Source organism: Alosa pseudoharengus, unplaced genomic scaffold (assembly GCF_046254945.1).
Source record: "Alosa pseudoharengus isolate Yale_2024_CS ecotype anadromous, Long Island Sound unplaced genomic scaffold, YU_APseudo_1.1 YU_APseudo_1.1_scf_12, whole genome shotgun sequence".
NCBI classification, from domain to species: domain Eukaryota; kingdom Metazoa; phylum Chordata; class Actinopteri; order Clupeiformes; family Clupeidae; genus Alosa; species Alosa pseudoharengus.
This window is the reverse complement of record NW_027468587.1, coordinates 33,572,152-33,587,756: the sequence shown is the minus strand read 5'-3', so window position 1 is coordinate 33,587,756 and position 15,605 is coordinate 33,572,152. Positions and strand designations below refer to the sequence as shown.

At 44.5% G+C, this 15,605-nt stretch overlaps 1 protein-coding gene across 1 annotated transcript in view; it reads right to left on the bottom strand.

Annotated features, from left to right (window-relative positions):
- The window catches only part of bckdhb (branched chain keto acid dehydrogenase E1 subunit beta), a 68,459-nt gene that overhangs the window by 42,001 nt on the left and 10,853 nt on the right, over window positions 1–15,605 (bottom strand). The window contains exons 7-8 of the mRNA XM_076280936.1: window positions 2,676–2,773; window positions 828–938 (exon numbers count right to left, since the gene is read on the bottom strand). Coding sequence (XP_076137051.1) covers window positions 828–938; window positions 2,676–2,773 — 209 coding nt within the window. The remainder of the gene's footprint in view (window positions 1–827; window positions 939–2,675; window positions 2,774–15,605) is intronic.

Sequence of the window (15,605 nt, the reverse complement as noted above, 5' to 3'; positions counted from 1 at the left end):
CGAACGGCGACTGGTTCCAGTTGGGTTTCGCTATTAAATTACTACCTTGCCGCTGCCGTTTCATTTCTGGATCCTAACTGTCAGTTAGAACACTGGTTTGGCGGTCAGGCAGCCCCGTCAGGCTGCTCTGATGGTCGTGTGCAGGGCCCAAAGGGCTGTTAAAATCACATAATAAAACAGCGACAATAAATTCATACCGCCTCTGGGCCAGTCAGGCTCCACAGCCACAAAGATTTGTAAAAATAAATAAATTATGAACAAAAATGAAAACAGTACATGGGGGCAGTGTAGAGGCACCCCCCCCCCCCCCCCCCGTCCCCCTTCTTCAAAAACCACCCCTGCCGCGAGGGTCAGGGTTCAGTCATGTGTGGAGAGGGTGATAGCCAGCAGGCAGCTGCTGGTCCAGACAGGATGTGCCATGCCATACCAAACCAACATTTACATAAATATAAACTCTTTTGGACTGTTGGAAAAAAACCATTAGGAATCCCAGCACATCCCAGTGCTCTCTGGATGCACCGTTGATTGAAGGAAAAAGGAGACCGCCTGCCATCTGCACCGCTTTCGTACACAGAGTGAGGTTGGAGCCAGATGGGGAAAAGACGGGAAAAAGTTTAGAGACCGAACGAAACTCAATCCGTAATTATTCCTCCTTGGAACGTTACCACACGTTTAACGAGAACGCAAAGCCGTAAGTCACTGAGACATCGGTGAATTGCGTCTTGTCCAGCTCTTTAGACAGTGAGCGCCATGGAGGCTGCGTGTTGATAAATGGCGGGTGGGCGAGTTTGGCGTATACGCGTGCGTGCAGGGAGGTCGCCTCTTACCTTACAGACCGTCTCCGTGTCCCAGGGCAGGATGGTCTGCAGATCGATGAGTTCACAGGAAACGCCCAGCTTCTCCTGAGCCATAGTGGCCACCTCCCTCATCACGTGGACCTGAGTGGACAACACCAGCACAGAGGTCAGTTCACCTTCTGAGGAGAGCATAGATGTGTAATGTGTGAATATCTGACGTGTTTGTGGAAAATTGGGCAATCAAACAGGCAGAGAACATAACAATTCATAAGCCTTCAATAAACACACATGAAACAGGCCTCAAATCTCCGTCTGGTCAGTCAGCGCCACAACTACCTGAGATCGTTTTTCCTGTGTTAATAAAAGCAGATACCACATCAAGGGTGGTATTTATTAACGTGAAGACATGTTTAACCAGAGAGAAAAGCACTTTGCGTGTCTGCTGGCCCAACTCTCCATGTAAGTCGTAAGGCGATCTCGTAAGTGTGCACGTGTGAGTGGAACGAGACTGGAGAGTGAAGGGAAGTGTGCACATAAGACACTGAGGGTTGCCAGTGGACAAGTTCATAATAAACACAATTCATTTCGAGACTCGGTCGATGACGTCTTGTTGAGGGCTCCATGTGGATCGTGTTAAATCATAAACACACATACGCAAACACAAAATTTATCAAGTGTGCAATTGCCGTTTTGCAGTATTTTCATCCAAGGAAAGGGTTTCCCAATGCCTCAAGTTAAAGGGGTAAATGGGCCTTCTCACAAAACAATTTAGGTGTGATAACACAGAGGAGCCAACCCACACAGGCAAAGACACAAACACACACACACACACACACACACCAACCCATTAGTGAAGTGACTACAACGGCACAAAATGGACTAGTTTAGAGCCTGCGGTAGTAGCTCATTCTTCCAAGGTTAGCTCAACAGCCAGAACACTTAAGTGGTGACAAATGTCCCTCTGTTTCAATCATTAAGGGTCCTTAGTGAAGATCCTAGGCTTCCCACACACACACACACACTCTTTTGGATGTCTGTCAGCACCATTTTCATTTCGCTCCACCACAGGTGATGGAGGGAGAAGTAATTAGGGGAGACTGATGAGCGACACTTCAGCTGTCTCCATCTTCATTTCTTTTTTGGACCTCCCTCCATCTTTCTTTTCTTTAATGGAGACCTTTTCCTCCCTGCCTTCCTCCCCAGCACTTCAGGATGAGTAACCCATCACGGTGTCTTTTCCACTGGCTAGGATAAGCCTGTTAAATAGGAGAGAGCAGAGGGCTTTTTTGTGAGCGAGGACTCCTGGCGAGCTGTTGAGGCCCTAATCCAATAGCAGAGAATGGAACGCGAGGGCCGGACGAGCAAAGGGTAGTGGACGCGGAGTGGTGTCCACGTGTCTCTGTTAACACACACACACAGTGTGGAGCACAAAGGTAAAGCCGTGCCGGTCTGAATGGGAGTCCACGTGAAGTCCAGTGGTAGAGCATAGATCTCTCCCTTCACCTTACCTCACTTCAACCACCCCCTCCATGCTGCCCGAACCCCCCCACTCCCCAGCCCCCCAGCCCCACAATCCATAGCCCGCAGAGTGACCTCATCTTTAGCCAGACTGAACATTAATCCACGAGTCCTCCAGGAAGCTTAAATATCACTGAGCTCAGATTCACCCACAGCTCAGTCTCACCCCCCACCACCTCTTCCCACCCAGATGGCTGAACCTTGTGTGGTTGAAACTTGGAGTCACGATGAACCTATCAATGCAAGACCACCTCCGCACCCTCATCCCTCAAACACACCACCCCATCTCGTATGGTCTACCACCTTCCAACAAAACGTTCCAACAAGCCCCCACCCCCCTTCTTCTTCAAAGGCACTTACCTGCGTACCCCAGGCAACAAGCGTGACATCACTTCCCTCTTGCAATACCTCAGCCTGTGATAGGGGGATGGTGTAGGGTTCTGTGGGGACTTGCTCCACTGGAGAAGGAAAAAACAAGAGAGCTGGCAGGTTAGTCACCAGAAAACATTTTTTAAATATTTTTTACAATACAAAAAATCAATAATAAACTAATAAAATAAGTAAGTAAGTAAAATACTAAATGACAAAAAGAAAACCCATGACTTGACATCCACAACATGCTCGTCCAAGTACACATTCCTTAATGGCTTCATTGTGCGCTCTCCTCTAACCGTCCAAGGGTTCTACTGCTACCTCCTCATGATGGATTAGATGACACAGGCTGTTTGACATTCCAGCTCTGTCCTTTGAAAATGTGGAGAAACTGCAGTTCCCGTTAGTATAGCGTAATGCCCTGGCAGGTTTTTACGGCCCCCCTGACATAATAAATAGGGATCAGTTAATCTCTAAAACAAAACTACAGCCTCGATTCACAGGGGACCTAACCGCCTGCAATTTATAATGGACAGTGAACGGAAAATCAAACTTGCACACCCGACTGGAGCATATCCTGACACACAGTGGAATTCATTTTAATTATGGACACATGTGAGACCACTCGGTTGCATGGAACAAGGAGAAGCTAATGCTAAAATGTTACATGATCTGCGGATAACACTTTGGTTATGTTTAACACCTACATTACATACACTACATACATTACAACTTTGTTAGTGACCTTTGGTTCAATTCCCTTGTTCCTTAGCTATTCATTACATACATATCTTTGTTGCCAAAGATATACCTGTAGACCATGGATAGACAAGCCAAATCATCTAGTTTTAAAGTTCTAAACTAACCCAGCAGCTCAAAACAGAGGCTGTGATTCATAAATGGAAGTCCTTCAATGGTCTTGTTCAAACTGGTCTTCATTGCATGCATGCATGCATGCATGTGTGTAACCTTTCCTTGGCAGCAGGCAGGTTTGTGTCACCATTTAGTCCCAAAACTTCCATATGCTGTCGCCAGACGCATACTTTAATGGTGAAGAGAAAAGGTTTTGACTGGCTCAACAAACTGCACGGTAACAAACACGGTAATTCTCTAAGTGCATGTCATCAACATCTTCAGAGCGTAAAGGCCCTGATTTGAACAACGGGCAAAGTCTCAAGTCTGAGTCAAAGCACATGGAGCCAACAATATTGTCATTGCTGGTCTATTCACATCTTTATTCATGAATATACTTCATCCATATTTGTGTAAATGGCTCCTCAATCTGTAATGTGTTTTGATATCTGAATTCTCTCTCGCCAGCATTTTGACCAGACATTTTGTATTTCTCAGGTCACTTATTAGCCATTTGTAAAGTGTCTTCTTTCTTCAACATTTTGCTCGATTGTTGAACTCACAGTTTTAAACAAAAACAAATGTCCTTCTCCCTACACTCTCAGCCAACAGGATTACTCAGCTTGTCCACCATGAACTGACCTGGGCTCACTTGAATGTAATAAACTGCTTCCATCTCCATATGGCACTTGGCTACAGATGAGCATAGTACAATCAACAGCAACACAGGACAAAATACGCACGCACGCATAGGCCTGTCACGATAACAAATTTTGCTGGACGATAAATTGTCTCAGAAATTATTGCGATAAGCGATAATATTGTCGTTCTGAGAATTTTCCTCGGGAAGAGGAAGACGGCCCACTTGTTGTTGTTTTTTTCCCCAACTGGGAAAACTGCAGCGGATGATTGTGTTTTAGATGCATATGCATGTTTGTTGTGTTGCCGCTTTTAATTGCGACTGTTTTCCAACAAATGCGACACACCGACTCGCACACGTTCAGTGGTTCACCACGGGCATTCGGTTTAAATCCGAAATGCTCCCACACTGCAGCTGTCGCGTTTGGCTTAGATACCAATTCCATCTTTTTTGTCTTTATTAGGCGTAGCCTACTCGAACTCGCAACTAGCTTTCTCTCTGCCTAATGCCTACCGGTATACTTCTCACGCGGCTCTTTAGCTGCACTCTGTGGTAGGCTACGCCAGTAGTCCCGCCTCCCCACACACCATGCGACTGACAAGTGACTGACATGAGGGTTCACTCATCGTTACTCTAAGGACCCGAGAGAGAGAGGGAGAGAGAGAGACGAGGAAAACAAACAAGCATGCAAATGGCATTTATCGCGGCCAGAAAAATTATCGAGCTAATTTTAATTATCATGCGATTAATTGATTTATTGAATATCGCGACAGGCCTACGCACGCACATTTTTGATAGCATCTACCGTAATTCAGAATCTGCACTGTTCACTTTTGCACTACCACCATTGCACACCCTCTACCATAGCACCTTATCATGGTCAATGCATCACATGGTCAGTCTGTACCAGACATTTGTAATCACTTCACATGCTTTTTCATTTTTCTTCAATGATTCTATTTATGAGGACCAAAAAACACATTTTCATTGGTAGGATTTGATAATGGCTTCTGTCCTGAGAAGGAAAAACAGTGAAGTTTAAAGAATGTTGCGGCTGGGGTGCGTGGGGGAGGGTGTAACTTTGGTCCATGGCGCAGTTGTGCAATCATACGGCCACGCTTGGGCTGCACTGGTAATTGGCCACAGTAGCTAGACACTTGGGAGAGAGGCTTTGCCTCGTCTTACTTCCAGACATTTAGACTGTTTTCCACTTCTGCATCCTCTCAAGTCTACAAAAAGAAAAACACAGCCAAACATACAGTACGTCTCACCATCTCCAAAAGGGGGAGGGGGGCATCTATGGTCATCTTAAGAATGTGTTTCTAAAAATCAAGCTCAGTGGTTGTACAATCAATTGAATTTCCCAATTTTTTGCTGTATGTAAACTGCAGGGGCGTCACTAGACCTTATTCACTGGGGCACGTGCCTTAGTAAAAGTCTCCAGTGCCCCAGTAAAATTCTAGCGCGGCTCTAGCTGGAAACGGCATTCATGAGCGCATCTCCGTGCCTGCTTTACTCATGGCTCGAGCCTGTCACTTACCAGCCAATAAAAAAAAAAACAAGGAATAAAGAAAGGGGCCATAATAGCCAATCAGGAAATAGCATCTCTGTAGCTGGGTAAGATTGAACGCAACAACCAATGAAAATCGTTCACATGATTCTTCCGAGTGTTTCGTTGTACTGCACACACATACACTGTGGAATCGGCTGGAGCTCATTACATCACTTTGAGCACAGAGTAAGTCTTCCCCTAAAATTCACAACTTGTTTGACAGAAAAAATGACAAGTTGATCGCTGTTAGAGAGTGTTGCACATAACTAGCATCTGTTTTTCAATGCTTAGCGTCATTGTAGCCTTAGCAACAGTTTACCAGCTTGTGCTCTCTCACTCACCATGCGTAGGCTGCATGCACACATGCGGACAATTAACAACGATTTATACTATACTGTAGAAAGAGTCCTGTAAAAGTAGCCTATACTGTTTGTTAAGCTGTCCTACTGTAAAACTAAACATAGCCTTCTGATAAACTATATAGAGATGGACATCATAAAATTCTTCCTGAACAGAGGCAGAGGGAGAGGAACAGTGAGGAGGATGAGGGAGGTATGATCATTTTGCCCACATTAACGGTAACATTAACATTTATGCTGGTAATAGCCAGTGCTGTGATTTGATCAATGATTTAATGGCAAACTCAAATAAGTTTGCTGCATTTGCAAATGTAGCCTATAATAATACACAGAATCAGATAGCCATCTGTGTAAATTATTATAGGCTACATTTGCAAATGATCACCAAAAGTCAGTATGAAGGCTTTAGTAGGCTATTTAAGCTACAAAGAACTGCAGTATTGCCAGGATGTCTATAGGACCCTTGCCTGGGAGGGAAGTATATCTCAATTTTGACTAAAAATAAGCTTCCCTTGTGTTAGTAGGAAAGCCTATTAAATTAATGCAGTGAGTATAGGCCTTATGCCTATGTGTTTGGATGTTGCTGGATAGTGGCTGCTACAACAATTGAGTGAGAGAGTGCTGGAGGAGGAGAAGGAGGAGAAGAAGGTCGAAGAGAGGGAGAAGAGAGGGGAGAATGTATTTATTTCATATTGCGCGCACAGTTATTTATTTAATTTTTTTTATGTATTGGGAGTTGGGGGCCTGTGCCCCAGCAAAGCTCTAGGTCTAGAATCGCCCCTGGTAAACTGTGTGGTGAAGTTGCATTTGTTGTTGTCCAAAAGGTCAGCTGCACTTGTGTCTCATCAAAGCCTGACATCTAGCCCAGCGATTCTCAAACTATGGGCTGCAAACCGGCACCGTTCCGCAACGTGGACACTGCTGGTTCGCGGAACCAGAGTGAAATTATGCCCGGTGCTTCGTCTGATAATTTGTTACGCAATTGATCAAGGAACCGCGGAAAGACAAACGTTTCTGCAATCAGGAGGAAATACTTGCTAATTGGGGTCATCAAACATAGAGGCATACAATTAACTGGTGGTATGAGCGTTCATTCAATGCATGTGTGTGCCCGTCTGCGCGAGAGAAACTGAAACCACTCGACGCTGGTACTGGTAGCAAAGCTCCGCTTCAACCAATTGGAAGATTATATAATTATGTAATGGCATTTAATAGAATGACGTGGATTCTTGCAACTTCCATAAATATAGAGTAGAGACTATATAATACTCTGTCTAGTATTGAGTATTGTTATATTCAAATTTGACTATACATGGCCAAAAGATTGTAGCATAATTGGCCTTCCTGTTAAAGACCTCCAGATGACCAGATCAGTGATTTACGCCTATCTGGTCCGCCATTTACCATACACAAAAGCTGGTATTGTGTTTCCTGAATCCTTACACTCAGGCCTTCGAATGAAATTTCATTTAAAAGCATGTCAAAATGTTTTCCATTTGCCTACCAGTGTATGATGCTTGCATGAGGGAAACATCCCAAAACAACGGCACCCATATAATTGCTGTTGATTTGAGAACTCTCTCTCATGTAAGCATCATTACTATTGTAACTAGATGTACCGCAGAGCGGTACAAAATATGACCGCCGCCCAGTCCAGCACATTTTTTCCACAAAAATAAATCACGCTGAAAGGCCTATATGATTCTAACTGTCTCACTAAATTGCATTAGCCACACTCAATTCTCACTGGTTTCTGCTAGACAACAAGTACCAAAACATGATTAGTTCATAGATTTCATATGTAAAATTCATTTTATACAACCCCACCCCCATCTTGCCTGTTCATAATTCTGAGAAATTCTTCAATTGTGTGCATGTGTTGCCATGGCGCCGCCGCGTTCGGACGCCTTTTTGGTTGCTCCGCCTAATTTGTGCTTATATTTACTCTTTTACCTTTTATTAACCCCTAATTTTTTGCACTTTTCCACTGCACTGATTACGTATGATGGCGTTACACTCAGAAACATCGGAAATGAATTGCCTTTTTTGTTTCGGGATGTTTTAATTGACGATTCTACCTGGCCGACTGAGATTCTCCGAGATGCATCAGGGAACCATGGAGACGCATCTCGGCGCAGAAGGAAAAAACACCGAGGAAAACGAGCCGGGGCCCGTAACAGATTGAGGAATAGAGCTCATAGGCCTCCACTGCCTAGCATTCTCCTAGCCAATGTCCAGTCTCTTGTTAACAAGATGGATGAACTAAGAGCGAGGATACAGTTTCAAAGAGACATCAGGGACTGTAACATTCTATGCTTTACTGAGACATGGCTAACTGAACTTGTACCGGACTGTGCCATCACTCCGGTGGAGTTTTTCTCTGCTGCTCGCTCTGACAGGACTGAGGAATCTGGGAAATCGAAAGGTGGCGGTGTTTGCATCATGACGAACAGCAAGTGGTGTGATCCTAGAAATGTCACCGTTCTCTCAAAGTCCTGCTCGCCTCATCTAGAACATCTAGCGGTCGTCTGTCGACCCTTCTACCTGCCCCGTGAGTTTACTTCGGTAATATTCAACGCTGTCTACATTCCTCCACAAGCCAACACAGATGCTGCGGTTTCAGAATTGCAAGAAGTGTTAAATAGACAACAACACACGCACCCTGAAGCTGCGCTTATTGTGGCCGGTGATTTCAATCAAGTACATCTGAACCGGTCCATGCCTGAATTTATTCAACACATTCACTTCCCTACACGTGGTGACAACACACTGGATCACTGCTACACACAGTTCAAGAACAGTTACAAAGCTAAGTCTCTACCAGCTTTCGGAAAATCAGACCATGCCGCTGTTTTCCTTCTGCCTATGTACAAGCAGAGAAGTCAGACGGACCCCCCAGTGACGAAGGAGGTCAAGCGCTGGACTGACCAATCGGAAGCCAGGCTACAGGACGCCCTTAGCAACGTTGACTGGGAGATGTTCAAGACGAACTCTGCTGACATCAATGAGTTTACGGAAGTATCATTGAGTTACATCAATATGCTAACTGATTCCATCATCCCAACTGTAAAGATCCGAAGCTTCCCTAACCAGAAGCCATGGGTGGATAGAGAAGTGAGAACGGCATTAAAGACACGCACCATGACTTATAATGCTGGGCTTATTTCAGGGGATATGACGGATTACAAAGCAGCATCTTATAGTTTACGTAGAGCTATTAAAGATGCTAAGCGGCGCTATAGAGACAAAGTTGAAGCTGATTTCTTGGAGGGTGATCCAGCACGAGTGTGGAAAGGACTCCGAACCATCACTGGCTTTGAAAGAAAGTCCCCTCCTATGATGAATGTGAGTAAAGACCTCCCTGATGAACTTAATGCTTTTTATGCTCGCTTTGACATGAAAAACACAGACTATCTTGCACTAGCTGCAGCATGTGAAGCAAATGAGGATGCACCTTTCTGTGTCTCTGAGGTCGATGTGAGCAATGCCTTTAGGAGGGTTAATTGTAGAAAAGCTGCTGGACCGGATGGAATTTCTAACAGGATTTTGAAATCCTGCGCTGCTCAGTTAGCTCCTGTGTTCACTTATATCTTTAACACATCATTGACTCAAGAGACAGTTCCTACTTGCCTCAAGCAGTCTGTTATTGTTCCAGTACCGAAAAACAAAAGTCCATCATGTCTGAATGACTACCGCCCAGTAGCCCTGACGTCTACAGTGATGAAGTGTTTTGAGAAGCTTGTGAAAAACATTATCTGCTCATCCCTCCCTGCCTCCTTCGACCCCCTCCAATTTGCTTACAGAGCCAACAGGTCTACAGAGGATGCCATCTCAAACCTCATGCACACCACCTTAACTCACCTGGAGGAGGGGAATGGGAATTATGTGAGGATGCTGTTCATTGACTTTAGTTCAGCATTCAACACGATAGTACCTCTCACCTTGGTCACAAAGATGAAGGCCTTAGGACTGAACACCACCCTGTGTCACTGGATATTTGACTTCCTCACCAACCGTTCACAAGTGGTTAGAGTGGGGGGTCTGACATCTGACTCATTAACCATCAGCACTGGTGCTCCCCAAGGCTGTGTTTTGAGTCCACTGCTGTACAACATCTACACACATGCAAGTACCATGCAAAGCCAACAGTAGTCATACCTCCATCATCAAGTTTGCAGATGACACAGTGATCTTGGGCCTGATTAGTAACAACAATGAACAGCTCTACTTGGATCAGGTTGATGAGGTGGCACAGTGGTGTCAATCTAACAGCTTGACACTGAATATCAATAAAACCAAGGAAATGGTAGTGGATTACAGAAGGAAGCAGCAGAACTACAGTTACACCCCACTAATGATCAGCGGGCAACCTGTAGAGAGAGTCACAAGTTTTAAATACCTTGGTGTCCACATTACTGAAGACTTAACATGGACTGTTAACACTCAACATGTTCTGAAGAAGTCCAGACAACGACTCTACTTCCTTCGTCAGCTAAGGAAATTCAAAGTTTCTACATCCATCATGAAGGCCTTCTACACTTCAGCGGTTGAGAGTGTTCTAACTGGTAGCATCATCACCTGGTATGGGAACTCCACAGTTAGAGATTGTAGTACTCTGCAGAGAGTAGTGCGCTCAGCTGAACGTACTATAAGAACTCAACTCCCTGCTCTACAAGAAATCTATTCCAGAAGAGTACTCCTAAGAGCCCAAAAGATTCTGAAGGACTCTTCTCATCCTAACAATGGATTATTCCTACCGCTGAAATCAAGAAGACGCCTATGTAGTCACAAAGCCAGAACTGAGAGACTCAGGAGAAGTTTTTATCCCCAGGCCATCCGAACTCTGAACTCACACTATACTGACTTTGCACACATTCACTCCTCAGCACTCTCAAACATTTCCCAACTCTGAACTCACACTATACTGACTTTGCACTCATCCACTCCTCAGCACTCATGACCCCCCCCCCCCCCCCCACACACACACACACACACACCTACATGACTTTTAGCACTTTTACATCCCTCTCCCTATGCTGCAGACCTTTTATTTATTTTCTTATTCATCACACGTCAAAACACACACACACACACACACACACACACACAAACACATATCTGACTTTCTCCAACTTTTGCACATCTCTATAGAACTTTTTATTTATTATTTTTGATTTCTCCTCCATCTATCTACCCATGTCCTTGATTGCCTAGCCTTCTGTCCCCCCCCCCCATCCCCAACACACACACACACACAAAAACACACACTCTTACATCATCACTGTCATCACCTCACATACATACAGCACACTGCTTGCTACAGTAAGCCTCCTCTACATACTTGCTGCACACTGCCCCCCCCCCCTCCCTACATACACAGCACATTGTCTTCAGGATCTTCTCCAACACACATCCTCTACTTACTTACAGCATACTGCCCCCACCTACCCACACACACACTATACACACACACACACACAGTCACTGCTTCACTCCCCTCCCGCCCACACACACATCTTCACTGTCATCACTCACATACATCATACTTGCAGTACACTGCCCCCCCCTCTCCCCTACATACACAGCACATTATTTCATCAGGAAGCTTCTCCAACACACATCCCCAACATACTTACAGCACACTGCCCCCGCCCCCCCACATACACAGCACATTGTCTTCAGGATCTTCTCCAACACACATCCTCTACATACTTACAGCATACTACCCCCACCTACCCACACACACACTACACACACACACACACAGTCACTGCTTCACTCCCCTCCCGCCCACACACACATCTTCACTGTCATCACTCACATACATCATACTTGCAGTACACTGCCCCCCCCCCCCCCCCTCTCCCCTACATACACAGCACATTATTTCATCAGGAAGCTTCTCCAACACACATCCCCAACATACTTACAGCACACTGCCCCCGCCCCCCAATACACAGCACATTGTCTCATGAGGAAGCTTCTCCAACACACATATTGCACACTGCCCTCTCCCCACATACACAGCACACTATCCCATCTCCCTTGTCATCCCCCCAACACACACACCAAGACCCTTGGCAGTTGGGTTAGCCCCTTGAGCCGTGGATATGCCCAAGGTTTCTTCCTTAGTAAGGGAGTTTTTCCTTGCCCCTGTTGCTCTTGGGTGCTCCTTGTTGGTGCCCCCCCCCCCAATCGCAATCCTCCCCCACCTTTCTTATGCAGCCCTTGCCACTTAATCTACTAAACCCCTCTTCTACTGCACTTTTTACCCCCCCATAAATGCACAAATAGGCTGACACCATACTTAATTTCACTGCATTTCTTACTTCCAGTAACTATATGCATGTGACAATAAACTTCCTTGTATCCTTGTATCCTTGTATGTGTGCGTGTACATGTTTATGTGTGTGTGTGTGTGTGTGTGTGTGTGTGTGTGTGTGTGTGTGTGTGTGTGTGTGTGTGTGTGTGTGTGTGTGTGTGCGTGCTTGTGTGTTTGACTGCGTATGTGTGTTTGTGCATGTGCATGCATGAGTACATATGTCTACTGTGTGAGTATGTGTCATACGTATGATTACTGTGAATGTATGTGTGTGCGTGTGTATCTGTTTATGCACATGTGTGCACATGGAATGGGTTAACATGACCCCTGGAGGCAAACATACGGAAAAAATTGGTCATCCTAGGCCCTACGGTTCTCAAGATATTCACAGAAAACTGTGTCTGCCCTACCCTCCTTTCGGGGGGTCCAGTACAGCGGGGGGGCTACAGATAAAAACGAAAAACGACGGTTCCATGCTATCCATGTGGGGTTACATGCCCACCAAGTTTCGTGTAACCCGGTCTTTCAGTGTCCGGGGAATCCTTGTTGGTGTACGGTCACTAAATGTACACATAATTTATTTTATTGTAAGGCCCCCCATGAACGAAAGTTCACAAAACTTGGCATGCATTCGGAGGGTGTCATAATGATCCTACACTTTCAATTTCGTGCAGTTTTGACCATGTCAGCCAGAAATATTGTGATGAAAACACCTAATTTTTTTCTTTTTAATTTTTAACTAGGTGGCGCTATACATGAAATAAGTGGTAATGGGATGGGTTGACATGCCCCCTTAAGACCAACATACAAAAAAAAGGTGGACCTCCTAGGCCCTACGGTTCTCGAGATATTCACAGAAAATTGTCTCCGGCCACCTACAGGCCAGTTGGTGTATAGTAACATAAATTAATTTATTGTGTGGCCCCCCATGAACGGAATTCCACGAAACTTGGCGTGCATTCAGAGGGTGTCATAATGATCCTACACTTCCAATTTCGTGCAGTTTTGACTATGTTAGGTCACAGATACCTGCGATTACAACACCTCATTTTTACTTTTTTGTGTTTAACTAGGTGGCGCTATACATGAAATGAGTGGTTATGGAATGGGTTGACATGGCCCCTTGAGATCAACATACAAAAACAAAATGGTCCTCCTAAACCTTACGGTTCTCGAGATATTCACAGAAAACTGTGTCTGCCCTACCCTCCTTTCGGGGGGTGCAGTCCAGCAGGGGGGGCTACAGATCAAAACGAAAAACGATGGTTCCATGCTATCCATATGGGGTTACATGCCCACCAAGTTTTGTTTACCCCGGTCTTTCAGTGTCCCGGAAATCATTGACAGAAATTTGGACTTGGATTTGGAAATCTGACTAAACCTATATGACCGCCGCTTCGATATAATGTAATTATATTTTACATTAGTAAAGTAGTCCTCTGATGTGCATGTTTTCACAAACTTTTTGTGAACAATGTTAGCACTTTAAACATTGACTACTTTGAAGTGCATAGCAATAATAACTGTGACAATGATAATCATAATGATAATTTGATTGGTCAAAAAAGTTTGAGAAAGGATGACCTAGCCCACAATACTATGAGACACCGCAAGCACAGTGCTGAGCGCATTTGAGCACAAATACTGCACTGAGGCATTCAACTTGGAATCTCTCTCTTTCTCTCTCAAACTTCTGGATATCTTTCTTTGGTTGCCCTAAGCTGAAAATGATATTGCTCCAAATTACGGAAAATAAATCAAGTGAATCAAGTTGTTTGTTGTTGGGTTTTTTTTTAAATGGATGCAGAATAATTTCATGTCTTGACACACAAATGAAAGAAGAGATGAACTCATGCTCAAATAAGAGATGAATCACAATAATTAACATCACGCCATCTTATTCATGAAACATATAAATTTCACTTCAATTGTGGTTTGATGAGGACACACTGACATCTTGATTAACCTGAATTTGATTGCCATATGACTCAAGGGGATTAAATGAATTCATACAAGAGACACACACACACACACACACGGCCCCACGAAGGACAACACTCAGACAATAGTTCTTCCTTGTCTGCCAATCCAGTGGGCTCCATTGGAGTAGATCATTTAAGTGGGCGGCCTGGTTAAGTGAGTGAGGATGCGGTACAGAAACCCTTAAGAGATCATCACAGCTGTGATTATGAAAGAATGGCACGCGGAGCCACCAGTTCTCTTATGCCATTGAGGGTTGAACAAATTACAAGTATAACTATAATCATATGAACATAAATCTGTGTATTGGTATAGAGAAATAAGTCCAGATATTGTGGTCAAAGTTAGCCTAGAAATCTAGACGCGCCCCTAGCGGCAGCAAATTACATTTGCTGCCAGGGCTAGTCTAGCAACTCTCCGTTGGCTTGTGAGCTCCAGAAATCGAAACTTAATCAGGCCATTGAAATCGTGTATAGAGTCGTTAGGTGGGCTTAACATAATGATTGATGGCAGAGTTGCAACAGTTTGGCTTGAATTCCCTGCTACTTGAAAACAAATAAGATGGATGTTGCTGCTGGCGAACAGTGTGACACGAGTTAAGCTTTTATTATGTTGGCAAACGTTTGAACTAGCCAACTAGCTCCGTTGGTGGGAAACGCATGGGACTCATAGCGCTGCCGCTGTCCTATTGCGTGCAGAGGGAATTTGAAAGACAACTGATTATCCCGCCCCTCGGACTGAACACTGCGAACGGTGAGTGCCCAGACCCTACATTTTAATGTGGGTCTGGCTCGCCAGGCTAGGTCAAAGTAGCAAATAACCAATAACTTTGTGTGCTTTTTATTACCATGGTTCTGTGTGATTACGTAAACTAATGCATTCAGAACAATCTAAGGTGGCTAAGGGGGTAAGGGGGGCAGGATGATGCCTACTAAAAGAGAGAGGGGGTAAGCTTACCCTAGTGCAGTACTTTTGGTTTGAATATTGTTCACATGATCACATAAGATTATGTATGCATCATGTAAGTAGAAAGAAAGAAAGAAAGAAAGAAAGAAAGAAAGAAAGAGAAAGAAAGAAAGAAAGAAAGAAAGAAAGGAAATGTGTGGCCTGTCTAACAAGCATGAAGACAATTACCAAATACCAAATACCAAAATAAGCTAAAACCATTCAAGCTAATTAATGAAATACCCCCACTTTTGTGCATCATAGCTAT